The sequence below is a fragment of the Penicillium expansum genome (genome assembly GCF_000769745.1).
Source record: "Penicillium expansum strain MD-8 chromosome Unknown contig48, whole genome shotgun sequence".
NCBI classification, from domain to species: domain Eukaryota; kingdom Fungi; phylum Ascomycota; class Eurotiomycetes; order Eurotiales; family Aspergillaceae; genus Penicillium; species Penicillium expansum.
The window spans coordinates 340,161-354,345 of NW_015971175.1; the positions used below are offsets into that span (position 1 = coordinate 340,161).

Below are 14,185 nucleotides of genomic sequence, written 5' to 3' on the forward strand. Positions count from 1 at the left end.
AGGACGATATTAGAATACCTTGCATGGATTTATAGACTGGGTAGCCTAGTCAAGCTTTTTAGGGAGGGATATAAAGAGGCATCTCGCCCAAATTGTCATGGAGAAAGGCAGGCATTTCTATCTTCCGACGCAATCACTATCCTTGAGGGCATTGAGTTTTCCTGGTCTCTTGTTAGACTTCTGAACTTTGATTCGACCGACGATTTGCGTCTTTTCTGCACCCTCTGAAATAAAGTTCATGATCTTGACTACGATCTTGAGTCTTTTCTTACCTCACAGAGATACTTACCCTATTATGGGCAGCTGTGCGAAGAGAGGCAGGCAGAGGACAGGCCTATTGCTGGTATCCGAAAAATGAGAGAAAGACTATTTTAGGAATGGCATTGATTTTACAGTGGCAAAAACCTCACTGTGTTTTCGAATTGGGAGTTTCGCTATAAATCGCATTTGAATCGTTCCCCAAATGCGAGTATGTTCATTACAAATCCAAAAAGATGGGCGTGTGTGTTGAAAGCTAAAGAGCAGCGCGATTTATGATCGCCTCCAAGGGATACAAACAGTATTAAAGATAAACAAGAAGTAGCACGAATCAAAGTAGCCAGAACTAGGTTTAAATATCCTTCCCAAAAAAGGGAGGTTACTGTATACTTTATTCATGTAAAAGTTGTCTACCTCTAGGGCTTTTATATATATATTAACTTCTCGATGTCTTGTCCGTCTGGATATATCGTTCCAGCAGCGCTTTCGTGGCAGATGCTGCCGTCGCGGCTGCAAAGTGTTGCCAAATCTTGTTCTTGTGGCTGTCTGCGTAGTCACAAACAGCCTTAACCACGATGCAGGGCACCTCATCCCATACCCCAGCACCTTCCATCTCGAATGCAATGAGCCTGTGACGCTTGGCAATCCTGTCACGGTCCTCGCCAGACTTTACTACGGTGTCGCCTGACCCGATACGCCCAACAAAGATTGAAGGGGCTTGGGCTTCCTGGTCACGCCCTTCCTGCTCTAGCTGTAGCTTCGACTCGAGGCGCTCCCGTCGCACTAGGTACTTGTTGTCGCATCCGAGCTCATCACAGAACAGATCTTTGGATTCCTTGCAAACAAGGACATGTTTTTCACGGCTTTTTGCGCAGAGACATTGAGGGGAGATATGGTGTTTGTGCCTGTAGTTTGACTGGAAGAGCTTGTCTTGGGCGGCTCCTGGATACTGGTATTTGGCTCTGCGTCGTCTTCGAGAGGGGCTGTTTTGAATTTTCTGGAGGTGAATAGCAGTCTTTTGCTCTAGTCTGTCGCGTCCAAGGTTTGTCTCGAATATAGCAAGCAAGTTTCGTACGTTCTTCGGGGCTCTGCCAAGGCTGTCCTCCACCATATCTCTCATCACGAACTCGTCGGGATATTGCCTGCCTAGATCGTATTGCACGACGCACTTGCTAAGGACCACGTCGCCGAGGAGAAGCTCTTCGTCCCCTTCTGGATGTGGCACGCCGCCGCAAATTCCAGTCACAAGGATGAGCCTCACTCCTGGATAGCTCGATCGAAGGCTGGCGGATGTGCCAGCAGCGCTGACCTTCCCCATGGTTTGGAGAAGTACTAGAACGATGTCGAACTTTCCAATGCGTCCCGTCGTGTATGTGTTCGGATCTCCATTAGCCCTCCCATAGTAGTCGCAGTCCTCGTCCCAGAATTCGTCCATGAGTAAAGAGACGGCATCGTATTCAAGCGGTAATGCGCATACTATCGCAATCTCAAATTCATCCCGGCTAGCGGGGCGCCCAGTTCTCTTGGCGGACAGGTTAATGGCGCGACCGGGTAGCACCTCATATGAGTCCATATCTGGTGGCGATGAGATTGTGAGTTTTTTCGCAAGCGGAAGCCTGGACACTGAATCGCGTCGTTTTCGTTTCGAACTTTGAGGGTTCACCATGAGCTCAAGATTCCGGACTACTTGGTCGTAAATGACCTTCCTCAATACCTCACTAGCAGAGGCTGTTGTTTGGTCATGAGATTTCGGCAAGGCCATATGCAGATACAGACACCCTTCCACAGCCTTAAGGTAGTTGCCACTCCCTTCTCTTTCTGCTACGTTAACGAAGGCGCACATCTCGCCCCATTTTGATATGTTAGCTTTGCTTTCAGGGTGGATATCCATCGGTATATGCTCGCCATTGTCAATTTCAAGCAGGAGCCTAGCGAATGAAAGGAGGACTGGGTTGCCGGGTCCAACTGTCTTCAGTAAATCGGGTGCTTGATAACCCGAAGGCTTCGGCCTAAGCGAGATATATGGAACGCGGTTACTCGCGTGGGCGCCAGAAGAGCGTATGAAAAATATGCTTTCTGGTTTCCAACTGTACGAGGCCAATTCAAGATCCTCGTCGAAGAAGTCCATCAGACATCTAGCAAGCGCAAGGGCTAGCGTGGCCTTCTCCCGAGAACTGAACTTCTCCTTTGTTGCACCTTCGAGGTAGTCCCGCGGGGTGATGCGCCTGAAGGCCTGTTGATCGAGCAGTTCACCGAGGGACTCTGCAGTGAATTTATCCAAGGACGACAATTTTGGTGGCATTTTATCCGAAATATCGAACAACCCTCGTTCGTCAACGAAAGCATAGAGCTTTCTACCCCGCCCCCTTGCTCGTTGAATCGCTGCACATATGCTGTCCTTCTCCGCAACATCAATTGTTACACTGATCATCGGTCAAAATGAAACTCACTGAACTTAGACTGGTAGGATAAACTTACTGGAATGAGCCACATTTGGCTTCCTGCCAGACATTTCCGTCCGGACAGGAAGAAAGGAACATTTCTAGGGCAGTTTGGTAGGGACCAGTTTGCCAGTCGTCCGACACTCTCAGCTTGATTTCGTGTACCTTTCCACAATTATGATATCGAAATTCCTTGAATATTGTGTCTACCACAGCGCTCGCCCGCTTTTGACGCAAGTCAGGCTGGTCCTGTGATGGCTCTTGAGCCGAAAATTCCTCCTGTTGCAGGGAAGTGAGTTGAAAGCCCTGCGATTTCTGTGTGCCAACCGCGTATTGTTCTAGGAATGCTTTCCATTTGGTTACGCGGCCCATCGCAATATTGCCAGCCTCTCCTTGAGGCAGTGAAAATAACAATAAGCCTGGACCGGTTGTTAAATTGAACTGGTCCGGGGAAATATCCAAGAATTCAAACAGGGCAGTCAGTCTTGGGTACTTGTCGCCAAGCACCATGATATCGTGAGGGGCTGTACGTGAACGCTTGAATTGTCCACTTTCAGGCGATTTGGATTCTTGACTGTTTGATCCTTCCAAAGACTCGATAAGATCTCTGTTGACCATATCGTTTAGCGAGGCCAGAAGGTTTTGTGCCATTTGGTCCATATCGTAGTAGTCATGCTCCGAGACATTGAAAGCCATCGGTGTTTTCGTGAAGATGTGGCGCAGGTCAGCCTCGAAGAAGGCGGCATCGTTCTGCAACTTGTGCGGGCGGCTGTCAAGCATTTTGTTCCTCGTAAACCTCGCTAGTCTGTCAGACAAGCGTGATTTGAGAGTTTGGAGGCCATTCCACCCAAGCGATTCGGTCGGAAGCATTGTTGGACTATCTTTGCGATGTTGCTGTCTCACAGATATGTTCCTAGCATGTGCCGCCACGCTTGGAGCATACGGAGGAAAACCTTAGGATAATGCTTGAAAGGCACAGTAGTAATTAGTTAACTATCATAAAGTTCCCCCAGGAACTCGAGATCGGGGTTTGGCGGCTCCAAACGTGGCTAGTCACGTAAGGCGGGCCCAGCCCCGCCTGTGCCGCAGTTGGTCAAGTCCACTCAACACCGCATTCTCCTTGTCGGGGCTGTTCCGCTTACTCACTGGAAGCACGAAGATAACGGTAAACTTCGAGTCATCCAGATCCAATCACCTGTATTCACACACCATATCACACACGATTTTGCCGGTCCAAAATTCTACACCATTCATAAACTGGCATTTCTTGGTATGTCAGCTCTAGAGTCTATAGTAAGAATTTTGTGTAGGCGGTAACAGCCATCGGGCGGTAAAAAGATGTGGGGTGTTGTTCCACTTTTGGATCATCCATGGATGACCGTATTCCAGATCCATAGATAGTCCACGGGTACAGAGGTTTCCCAATAAGCTTATTTATCTAACCTTGGATCCTAGGAAGGTTTGACAGCCCAACCCCGTACATTTTCCAATCATAGTCATTGTCAGGTGTTCAATTTAGGGGGTTCGAGCAAAGCCAAAGCCTTGGGCCCTGCCGCAGACTCACATCCTCTATTGTCCTCCTTGAACCAGTGACCATGGAACCTATTGAGCATGATGAACCAATATTTGAACTTGCTGTTGAATGTGAAAGGCTATATGCAGAGCAGATTTCGAGACTAAATGACGACGACGAGCCAAATGGTGCAACCATGCTTTCGGAGCTGAACCAGCGATTTGCCGCTTGGGCAGCCTTCCTAGGTGTCTTTGCGGAATCGAAAATGTGTTTGGATCGCAGGCTTCGGCACCATGTCGAAATCCAAGATCAGGTGCTCCTTCTACTAGACATCATGCAGAGGAACCTAGCCTACTGTATCTCATTCTTTCTCCCCTGCTATGGCATTAAGAACTAACAGCATATAAAGTATTTGAACCGGACTCTCCGGAACGCATGGAAATTGAGCCATCCGACGTGCGCCAGCCCCTCCGTGTTCGTATGTCCAGCCTGGAGGCAATTTCTGGAGCCATCGAGCGCCTTAACCATCTCGGAATCGCCATCCGACAGTCATCAGTGACAAGTCAAACAACAAAGATCAGAAAGTTCGCAGAGACACATGACTTCACCTCTTTCGAAGAAATCGCATATTTATCCCTCAAAGCACTCTATGCTGACGCAAGCGATAGCCTCCTTGAACAGCTCACCCAGTACATGACGGAGACAAACGCCCAGTTCCTTCGTCGCAAATCTCGCCAGGAACAACTCCAAGCCCCACGATCACAACCCCGAACATCAAGACCACTATACCCTATCGCGGAGCAGCCGGCTGCAGATACCGATAACGGAAGCCCCATAGATCTCGAGATGGAAGAACCTCCGCCAAGCACAAGTTTGACTGCAAAGGCACTCCGATCTCCACAGCGTCAGGCAGTTCGCATGTTGCCTCACTCTGAGCCTACGTCTGTGGACACCCAGGAAGTCAAAAACAAGTTCAAAAAAATGTTGAGCCCCTCTCTAAGAGACAAAACAATGTCTATCCTGGCAAATCAGGTAGACTATCCCCGATCAGCCAAAGGAAGCTTGACCTGCGAGTGGTGCTTTAGTCCCCTCCAGACAGACTCATTGAAGGGAGTTAAGTGGCGGTACGAACCCCTCCAGTTTCACTCTGTGCTCTCAAGAAACGGACGTATTCTTCTAACACAGATCCTAGGCAACATGTGAATGAAGACCATAAGCCTTACGTTTGTATCTCAGAGAAGTGCTCCGAATCATTTCCCGGATTTGCGACCTCGACGCAATGGTTCCAGCACATGCTTACCACTCACGGCCCAAACTGGCATCGGGAAGTGCACGCACCGTCTTCATGGGCTTGCCCGTTGTGTACGGAGGAAGACGTTAATTTTTCCAAGCCGAGCGACCTTACCGCGCACCTTGAAAATTTCCATGAAGGCACTTTTACGGAGTCTCAAATTCAGGCCATCGTGCAGCAAAGTCGGTTTCGATTGCCTCGTCCGCGAGATATGTGCCCTCTCTGTTGTCTTTTCATAGAGGACCAACATGATCCTCGGTCTAAGGAAGCAGGCAATGGCAGTGGAGAGTCGTCTTCCAAGAAACCGCACTACAATGCAAACTCGGAAGGTAGCCACAAGCGTAACAAGACAGAAACTGGCCACACACGGTCAGATCAGAACAGTGAAGACCGCCTTGAAACAAGAATAGAGCAGGGAGAATCAAAGACTACAGTCGATCCATGCTCCAGCAATCCCGTCAGTGTCGAAGTGATTGCGAGCCATATAGCTGCACATCTTCAGGGTGTCATGCTTCTCACACTGCGCTTAATATCCATAGATGTCGTAATGGACGTTTCAGCGGATACCTGGAGTGCGTCTGGCGCAACTGACCATCAGTCGTCGTACGTCGGCTCAGGCAAGAGAGACATCGATCAGGAGATGGACAATATAGAGAACTTCTCACTATATGGAGATGGCAATATTGACCTCGGCAATATCCTTTCTTCGGAAGACATAGTCCCGGATTCTGAGCACATTGATTGGCATGGTGTCCCTCGCCATTATGAAGCTCGCCTGGAGGATAACCCCCCGCTCGAGGGGATTCCTTCAGGAACATCTAATGCATACAAAGACTTGGGCAACGAGATATACGAACATGTATTCAGCAGACTGGAGAGGAGAGATGACGCGAAGCTTTGCTTTCTCGCCAAGGGAACCGCCAAGGAGATGCTAAATCGTGATAATCTGTTGCGCTTCTTCCGCAGCATTATCTTGCCCGGACACACAGCGATGGACCAGTTCCACTTCACGGAAGAAGATTTTGTCAAAAGGATACAAGAAAGACAGCTTCATGATTGGCTGGTCATTCTGATGTTTGCAGATTGCGGCATCAAGGCAGCCCGGACTCTTGCCACTAAGCTTGCGGCGAGGAATATAATGCCAGTGCTGGGAAAATGGGGGAAAATAACTTATACCTTTTATCCCCTACCGGCGAATCATGAAGAGCTCATGAAATTGTTTGGCGATAAGGTCACCGCAACAAGGTTCTTCATGAATCAAGCGTTTTTCTGCCCCGTGGTGATTCGCATGGGGGAGGAAGTCCGGGTCCAAACCCCCGAAGAGCAGCGTCTGCCTTATTTGGAGGAGCAGGAGCTTGGACAGGGGGACTACGGCACAACATTCAAAGTCAGAATCGCCAAGGGCCACTTCTATAATCCTCAAGCCAGAACAACAAATGTCGAGCCTGTGGAAATGGCACGCAAAGACTACATCATCAGTGATAATTTCAACGCGCAGGAGCGAAGCGAGATCGCGAAGTTTTTCACCAAGCCTACTCTGAGGTGCGAAAATATTCTCGAAATCTATGGCAGCCTTGACCTCGGCCGGACGTACAGTTTATTCATGCCCCTCGCCACCTGTGACCTCTGGACCTACATGATGGAGTCTACAAACACTCCTAGTACCATCATGGAGAAGGCAGAGGTTATCTTCTCTGCCGTGGGACTTGCGGACGGGCTGAGCTTTCTTCATAATGAGCTAATAATATCTGATATGGGAGATATGGTCTGTTACCACATGGACCTTAATCCCAGGAATATCCTAATCTTCCGAGAGATCCAGAATGGAAAACCACGTTACATCTGGAAGCTATGCGACATCGACCTAGCACGTCTAGTAACCCTGCGTCTTGGGCAGGACGGCGAGACAGCGAAAGGTTCCAACTCGTTCGACGAAGACGAAGCGGTTATTGGTCAACGTCGAGAAGGCACGTACCTGGCACCCGAAACAGTTTCTTCGACTCAAAGCATGACGGCAAAGAGTGATGTCTGGTCCCTGGGGTGTGTTATTAGTGTTATTTTTGCGTGTCTAGAAGGCGGCCGCGCCGCGATAGAACACTACGGATTGGCGAGGTTGGAGCACCGTGCTGCGAATCACTCCGATTGCTTTTTCGTGCGTGGCTCAGCAGTTACGCCTATCAAAGTTAATCCAGCGGTCAAGTCATGCCATACGGATCTCATTGATAAAGCACGTCAACGGAATCCCCATGAAGGAGACGCGGTGGAGTTCATGTTGAGGTATCTTGAGAACAGGGTTTTTGAGGTTACTCCATCCAAAAGGGATAGCGCCAGGAAAGTGCAGGAAAATTTACTTGCAACTTCCAGGAAGTATGAGACCTTAGGAAAAGCAAGTGACGAAAGCCCAGGAGGAACAAAAGCCAAGCCATTTTGGCGGAATTTGCAATCAAGGATAAGGACGACTCGACGGTAGCGATATTGGAGTGTACCTAGAGCCTAGCCATTCTTGTGCGATTGGTGAGCCAAGCTCCAAGACACGCAAATGAAGAGGACACAATATCCTGGTCTCGATCTTAACTATAACGACGGTAAACGTGTCCTTGGCAGGAACGGCAGGAACAGCAATTTTGTACAAGAAAGCAACAGGGGAAGCACAAATAGGTAGCTCTCCAGCCATGATAGCATCAAAGTGATTAAGACGGACAAGTCGGCCTGTAGTAACCGCGATAGCCTGTTCCCTATCTTTCCAATAGACTAGATAAAATTAGTGACATATTAACACAGAATTTTATTTTATAAAAGAATAACTAGGGTATCATTTTGAACATGTAGAACGAAGGCATCATGAGATCTATGTCACCGACGATCATTTCTAGTCTATAATATAGTGAAGTCAGCAGCTCCTCAATTGAGGTGATATATAAGACAGAGAGAAAAAAGACAATCTTACCTGTCTAAGAGCCATTCTCCTTTCCGAAGCACGTCGCTTCCATCCTTTCATACCGATAGTTATGAATATAACACCATTCCAAAACCCACGCAGAGATCCCAAAGTACTCACAGAGAGCAGAAGTGAGTATTTTCCATGCTTATGATTCACGAATTCTGATATACGATTGATGGTAGGTGCAATCCATGTTGCTAACATTGCAAGGAAGAAAAGCGATGGCATGATCACGTATTGCCTCAGCGACACGCGTCTCTGTTTCGGAGTTTGATAAGTTGTCGCGTCATTTGTGGATGTGGGCGGACGCTCGAACGTATTTTGTTCCGTGGTATTGCTTGTTATAGTAGATTCTGGGGTGAAAGCAGGTTTTCTCCGAGAATTGCCTTCCTCGGTTGTTGTGACGCTGCTGGCGGAATTGCCAGAGGTCAGAGCAATATGATCGTCATTGCTTAATTTGAACTCGTCGCGGACTCTGGTTATCTCGATACCGATGAGACAATATAGTATTAGAACGATGACTATTACCAGCCTGTTGCGGAACCATTAGAAGAGTAGTTGAGGGGCAATAAGAGTATACGCACCATACGGGTGCATAATAGAAGATTATGCGGAGGAGCATCCAATTGCGGGATACTGAGCACCAGATCTATAAAGGTATAATTAGTCTCGAGATATGTTTGGTTTCAAGTCGATTCAAAATACTCACGGTCTCGTCACCATATATAGGACCCTTATGGTCACGGACGAAGAGAAAGACAAAGGCGGGAATGAACGAGAGAGCGGTAATAATACCAATGTATTTGAGTTCCAGCTTGCGCAAAGATTGAGTATCAAAATGGTAGAAGACAACCAAGTATGTATCCAAGGCCATTGCGAATGTCCAGAGCACGTCAGCTACTGGAAACCTATTTTTCGGGTTAACATTGCCTTGAAAAGTCTTTGTCAATACCAGCAACATACATCTGAAGAGCAAAGCCTTGGAATTGACATAGTGATGAAGAGTCTCCAGCTGCAGGTCCACTAGTGGATATCATCGTAGCGACAGAGTCGAATAGATTATAGAAGGAATTGAGAAATATTATACGATGAATAGGACTCCGAAAGTGCCGAGAGAGAGAAAAGGCGCCGATTATTGTGAATGAACCTAGAATTGAGAGAACTGAGGAGACTCGCCCTGCAATGGCGATCCCCTTGAGCTCCTCAGGAGAGTGTGACATAGTCTCAAACCATAGCGATATAGGGATTTACAAGAGCCAACTCGCATCTTTTATTTGAATGAAATACGATCGAGATTGAGTTTGCGATATCACGTTGTTCCGATGAGTATTGTTTGGCCCGAATGACGTGATTTTACATAAAGACTCACATATTAAAGGCTCACATTTAATTTCAAAGGCGTTAACATTCACATTACAAAGGATATATAGCCAAATCGCGTTATAATAGGAGTTTTTTGTTCTAAATAGCCTCATCGCTCTTAATGATGGCGATGGAGCTTTACATCTAGACCATCTAGACCAACGTGATGGCTGAGACCATGCATTTTCAACCAATCAGATCGAGTTTACACGGATCAAGCAATTTCTGCGCCATATAAACAAATCAATTGTGAGCTAATATGTGCCTGAATTTAAACAAACGCTCTTACCGCGAGTCTGCATTGCCTGCACCTCGGAAAGTAGTAGCTCGCTAGTTCGCACAATAGATAGAACCGTAAGAATGTCATTGTAGCTGACATTGGGGCTGTGTCAGTCTACTGGGTATCGTACATAGGTTTATTGAATTATAACTCCATAAGAATTGTGTCGGCTGATGCCGAAACGTGTGACTGCTTCCCCTTTTTGTCCGATCGGGATCTTTCTGTGGACCCGCGGAGATCCAGACCGAACGCCTTTCGATCGATCCCATTTCTTTAACCGATTTGATCTTACAACATATTCATATATTTCCATATTTCATATCCAATTTCTATATCAGTCAGCCTAGAAGGTCCAACATAACGTGGCCGTGGTATATTCTAGTTCTGTGCTCGTGCTAGATGTCTGGATATCTTATTGCTCAATGGCTTCGTATGTGGATATTATGTTCTCTACTGGGCGCTTTTGTGAGGCATTTTTTGTGCACCAATCAAAACTTTTATTATGTAATTGGTCTATTAGATTATGTCCGATCGCAAGTACACAACATTGAAACCATCGAATTCACTCAAAGGGCAACGCCCACCAGAAGCAGAGCCCCAGAGGCGAGCATTGCATTAAATCCCGGGACCACTGAGCTAGCACCGTTAGAGGATCCTGTATAGTTCGCAATTAGCCTTCGTATTTTCCCCTCATGAATGAGAAATGCGACAGAAACCTACCTTTTGCGGAGCATTGATCCTGAAGACTCTCAAACCGATCCTGGAAGTCCCCGAGCTTGGTAGCAGCGTCCGCGATTTCATTGGTGTCGCAACCATCTTGGATACATGTGCTCAGCTCAGAGGCATCATCCTGGAGATCCGCAAATGAACCCTTCACACCACAGAGACAGTCAACAGTGGCTTTGTCGGCGCTTCCGCACTTGTCCTTGAGACCGGCGGTGTTGTAGAAGTTGCTGAGACAAGTCTTGATACACTGGGGCATGTCGCCCACCACATCGTTCCAGGTTTTGAGATCGGCGACGGCGACAGAAGCCAGACTCAAGATAGCAATGGACGAAAAACGCATGATGCAAGGTGGGATATATATGTATGAATTGAAATATCAACGCGGTGGCTGTCGAGGCTGCGATATGGAATCGTGCAAAGAGAGAGAAAACGGAAAAGGCGAGTGGTTACAGAACTTGAAGTAGCCGTGGCTCGTAGTGAGACTATATAGGGTCTTACCTGGTTTCCATCCTCGATTGAAAGGGGCAGCTCAACGAAACAAAGTTGTTTCGCATCCTCCACAGCTTGTCTACAAGAGGGAGTGCCAAGGGCGATGATAGCTGATATGCTGTTGTGAACCAGTCAAACATGAGGCGGGGAAGAATATACGAGACGTGGATGACTTGGCATAGGGTCTTATAGTTTAACACGAACAGTGCGCGGACGCTCATTAAGATGAGCTTGGAGGCTTATTAGTACACAAATAGATTTGATCGCCTTGCAAACTCTTCCCATGGGACATCATAAGCCCGTTGATTTGTGACTTTTTCCCCCTTGACCCTGTCGATCGTAATTTACGACTCCACACTACCTCGTACAGAGCCGCCGTTAGTATGTTATCGATACGAGGTTGTGGAGCTCTTTGTGGGAAATGGATGCGAGCTTTCTCAATGCCTCAGCTTCTATTAGTGCAAAGCCGGGGGAAAGGTCTTCTTGGAAACTTGAAATAGTGCGCCGGCATTGTTATTCTTTGTCAATATCTACAAGAATAAAACGTCTTGAGGTACCCAGAACTTTGCACAGAAGCGATTGCGAATTTCTCGGCCGCAAAAATTCATGTTGGCACCGGCATCTCCAATGGAATGCATCGAAAGGTCTTCAAGAAAAAGATTTACCAACATCGGGGGACAGCTAGTAGAGATACTTTTAGTATGGTCAGTCCGTCTTTTACACTTGCAGGAAACTGCGAAAACTCTCTTATTCATCTAGCACTTTCCTAAGCTCGGTGCGAGGTGTTCAAACAAAACATGTTATCGGAGCCCTAAGAAGATGCATAACTGTAGTAAACGATGCTATGGTCCGAAATTGTTTAGCAAACTGGAAAGAATAGCTACCTAGGTCCTTGCTGAGAATGACCTGCCTTTTACCTAATCCAAATCTGATTAAGCTAGTTTAGAAGAAGTATGGGGATTAGTATATGCCGTATACTGAGCTTCGTGAGGTTATTCGTGCTACCAAGCAGAAGAACCTAAATGAATACCACTGCAACTAAGTCGATTCAATCAATTGATTTGGTTATGACCTTTTAGTCTAATGAGTAAATAGTCGAATTTGTAGCCGGCGTATCTCACTATATCGGAGCGTTTCTTAGCTATTCTTATTAATAGTGTGCTAGAATGGCGCTAAGTAGTTTATTGATGCTACGGGGTCCTACTATATATATACTAAGATAGTGTAGGATAGTACGAAGAATTGAAGAGTTAAGCGTCGGAAGTTAACGGCTTTGATTTTTCCCCAGAAAAATAATGTTAAATACTACCCTAGTTGCCGCCCTAAAAACTTTAAATGGAGGTGGGTGAATCCTACGAGTTTCAACAGTTACAAGGACCAAGGGTGATCCGTACGCCGGGGATGGGCACGGAGATGCGGACGGGGACGGATATCATATGGCAACCTATGACGTTCTAAAGTCAACCCGCTGTGTTACCAGCAAAAGACTAGAATTCTAAGATGATTCTTAGAACCACGGTCGCTATATAAAGATATTCATGAATACCTAGTCCGTCGCAACGGAGACGGACACGGACACGGGGATACAGACACATAGGGCCGGGGATAGGGACGGGGATAAGGACAATAGAAGATGCACCCATGGACACGCATCATTGAATGACATGGAGGATCTCATCGTCAGGTGATCTGGTGTATAGCTTATAAATCCTTCACATCCCACGAGCAGGAGGGGTATCACACTCCACTAAGCTCAAGACGTGAACAATTTCTACTTCCTACATACCTGAACAAAAGACCCTTTTCCCCCACAAAATGACTTCCCAACCCATCACTTACCATTATCTCGACATTGGCCGGCTAGGCCGCGGAGAGGTTGTGAAGTTAGTTACTTTTAACAAATTCTAATCTATAATTAGTTCACTCGAGAGTGAAACTAACTTTTTGCAGCCTATTCTTAAAAGACGCGGGGTTGGACTACAAGGATGTCCGCTATCCCTACGACGACACCTGGCCGGCAACCAGCAAAAAGCTGCGTCAGAGTGGACTTACCAGGACCGGTCTACTACCTGCCCTTGAGCATGGCGGTTCTGTGCTCACCCAGGTACGCTAAGGCCCATTTACATTTCTCGAGTATTGTCTGATAGGAGAATAGCACATTCCAATTCTGCGTTACCTTTCTCGTGAGCTCGGTGCTTACGATGGTAACACCAACTGGGAGAAATACCTGGTTGATGCGGTGGCGGATATCTACATTGACTGGAGAGTATGTGACCCAACGAATCCCCTCTCTAGTGAATCTTACTCACACAATATACAGGCTCAATGGGTAGCCATCCTGAAAGGAGTGACCGAGTCCTACAAGAATGAGATTGTGCCCGCGTACTATGATCTCGTCGCTCAGTATTACTCCGATGTCGATGGACCTTACCTGCTTGGTGACAAGATCACCTATGCCGACTTCGCAGTTTACCAGTCTATTGACAATGATACTAGAACCGGTACCATTCCGGTGAGTGTTATCTATATCCATCTCAACTATAGTTCATACTCACCACATTTTTAGGATACTCTTCCCCCGGCTCTCACTAAATTTGTGGAGGCCTTTGAAGCGCGGCCAAACATTTCTGCGTTTATCAAGGAGACCCGGCACACAAAGGCATAGATTGCGGGTTATTCTCGCTCGCAACAGCCAAAGAATCCGTCTTGACGTGGTGTATTTGATGAAAACCCTCATGAATAGTTGTCAAACTAATATTCGTAGCCTCTTTGTCTTCGAATTCACTGGGTATTTACTATCTTTTCAGCTGAGGATCAAGGATCAAAAAAGTGCACTACTAAATCCGATGGTCGGTACATATTTTGTGTTTATAGCTACGCCTAG

The 14,185-nt window shown here is 47.0% G+C and overlaps 5 protein-coding genes across 5 annotated transcripts; 2 read left to right on the forward strand and 3 right to left on the reverse strand.

The window, feature by feature from the left end:
- Positions 1–694: 694 nt before the first annotated feature.
- Positions 695–3,569, reverse strand: PEX2_018600 (uncharacterized protein; the record flags this gene model as incomplete). Its single annotated transcript, XM_016739135.1, has 2 exons — positions 695–2,681; positions 2,737–3,569. 2 exons carry the CDS (start codon positions 3,567–3,569, stop codon positions 695–697), a joined length of 2,820 nt encoding a protein of 939 aa, XP_016603022.1.
- A 725-nt stretch (positions 3,570–4,294) lies between these two features.
- On the forward strand, positions 4,295–7,973 carry PEX2_018610 (uncharacterized protein; the record flags this gene model as incomplete). The annotated part of the gene is made up of 3 exons (XM_016739136.1): positions 4,295–4,568; positions 4,622–5,336; positions 5,405–7,973. 3 exons carry the CDS (start codon positions 4,295–4,297, stop codon positions 7,971–7,973), a joined length of 3,558 nt encoding a protein of 1,185 aa, XP_016603023.1.
- A 334-nt stretch (positions 7,974–8,307) lies between these two features.
- gprI (putative cAMP receptor (Car4)) lies at positions 8,308–9,481 on the reverse strand (the record flags this gene model as incomplete). Its single annotated transcript, XM_016739137.1, has 6 exons — positions 8,308–8,377; positions 8,451–8,494; positions 8,562–8,976; positions 9,029–9,093; positions 9,154–9,352; positions 9,408–9,481. 6 exons carry the CDS (start codon positions 9,479–9,481, stop codon positions 8,308–8,310), a joined length of 867 nt encoding a protein of 288 aa, XP_016603024.1.
- A 1,171-nt stretch (positions 9,482–10,652) lies between these two features.
- Positions 10,653–11,152, reverse strand: PEX2_018630 (uncharacterized protein; the record flags this gene model as incomplete). The annotated part of the gene is made up of 2 exons (XM_016739138.1): positions 10,653–10,741; positions 10,807–11,152. 2 exons carry the CDS (start codon positions 11,150–11,152, stop codon positions 10,653–10,655), a joined length of 435 nt encoding a protein of 144 aa, XP_016603025.1.
- A 1,964-nt stretch (positions 11,153–13,116) lies between these two features.
- On the forward strand, positions 13,117–13,966 carry PEX2_018640 (glutathione S-transferase; the record flags this gene model as incomplete). The annotated part of the gene is made up of 5 exons (XM_016739139.1): positions 13,117–13,184; positions 13,252–13,405; positions 13,457–13,567; positions 13,622–13,813; positions 13,868–13,966. The coding sequence occupies 5 exons, from the start codon at positions 13,117–13,119 to the stop codon at positions 13,964–13,966; spliced, it is 624 nt and encodes a 207-aa protein (XP_016603026.1).
- Between the last annotated feature and the right edge of the window lie 219 nt (positions 13,967–14,185).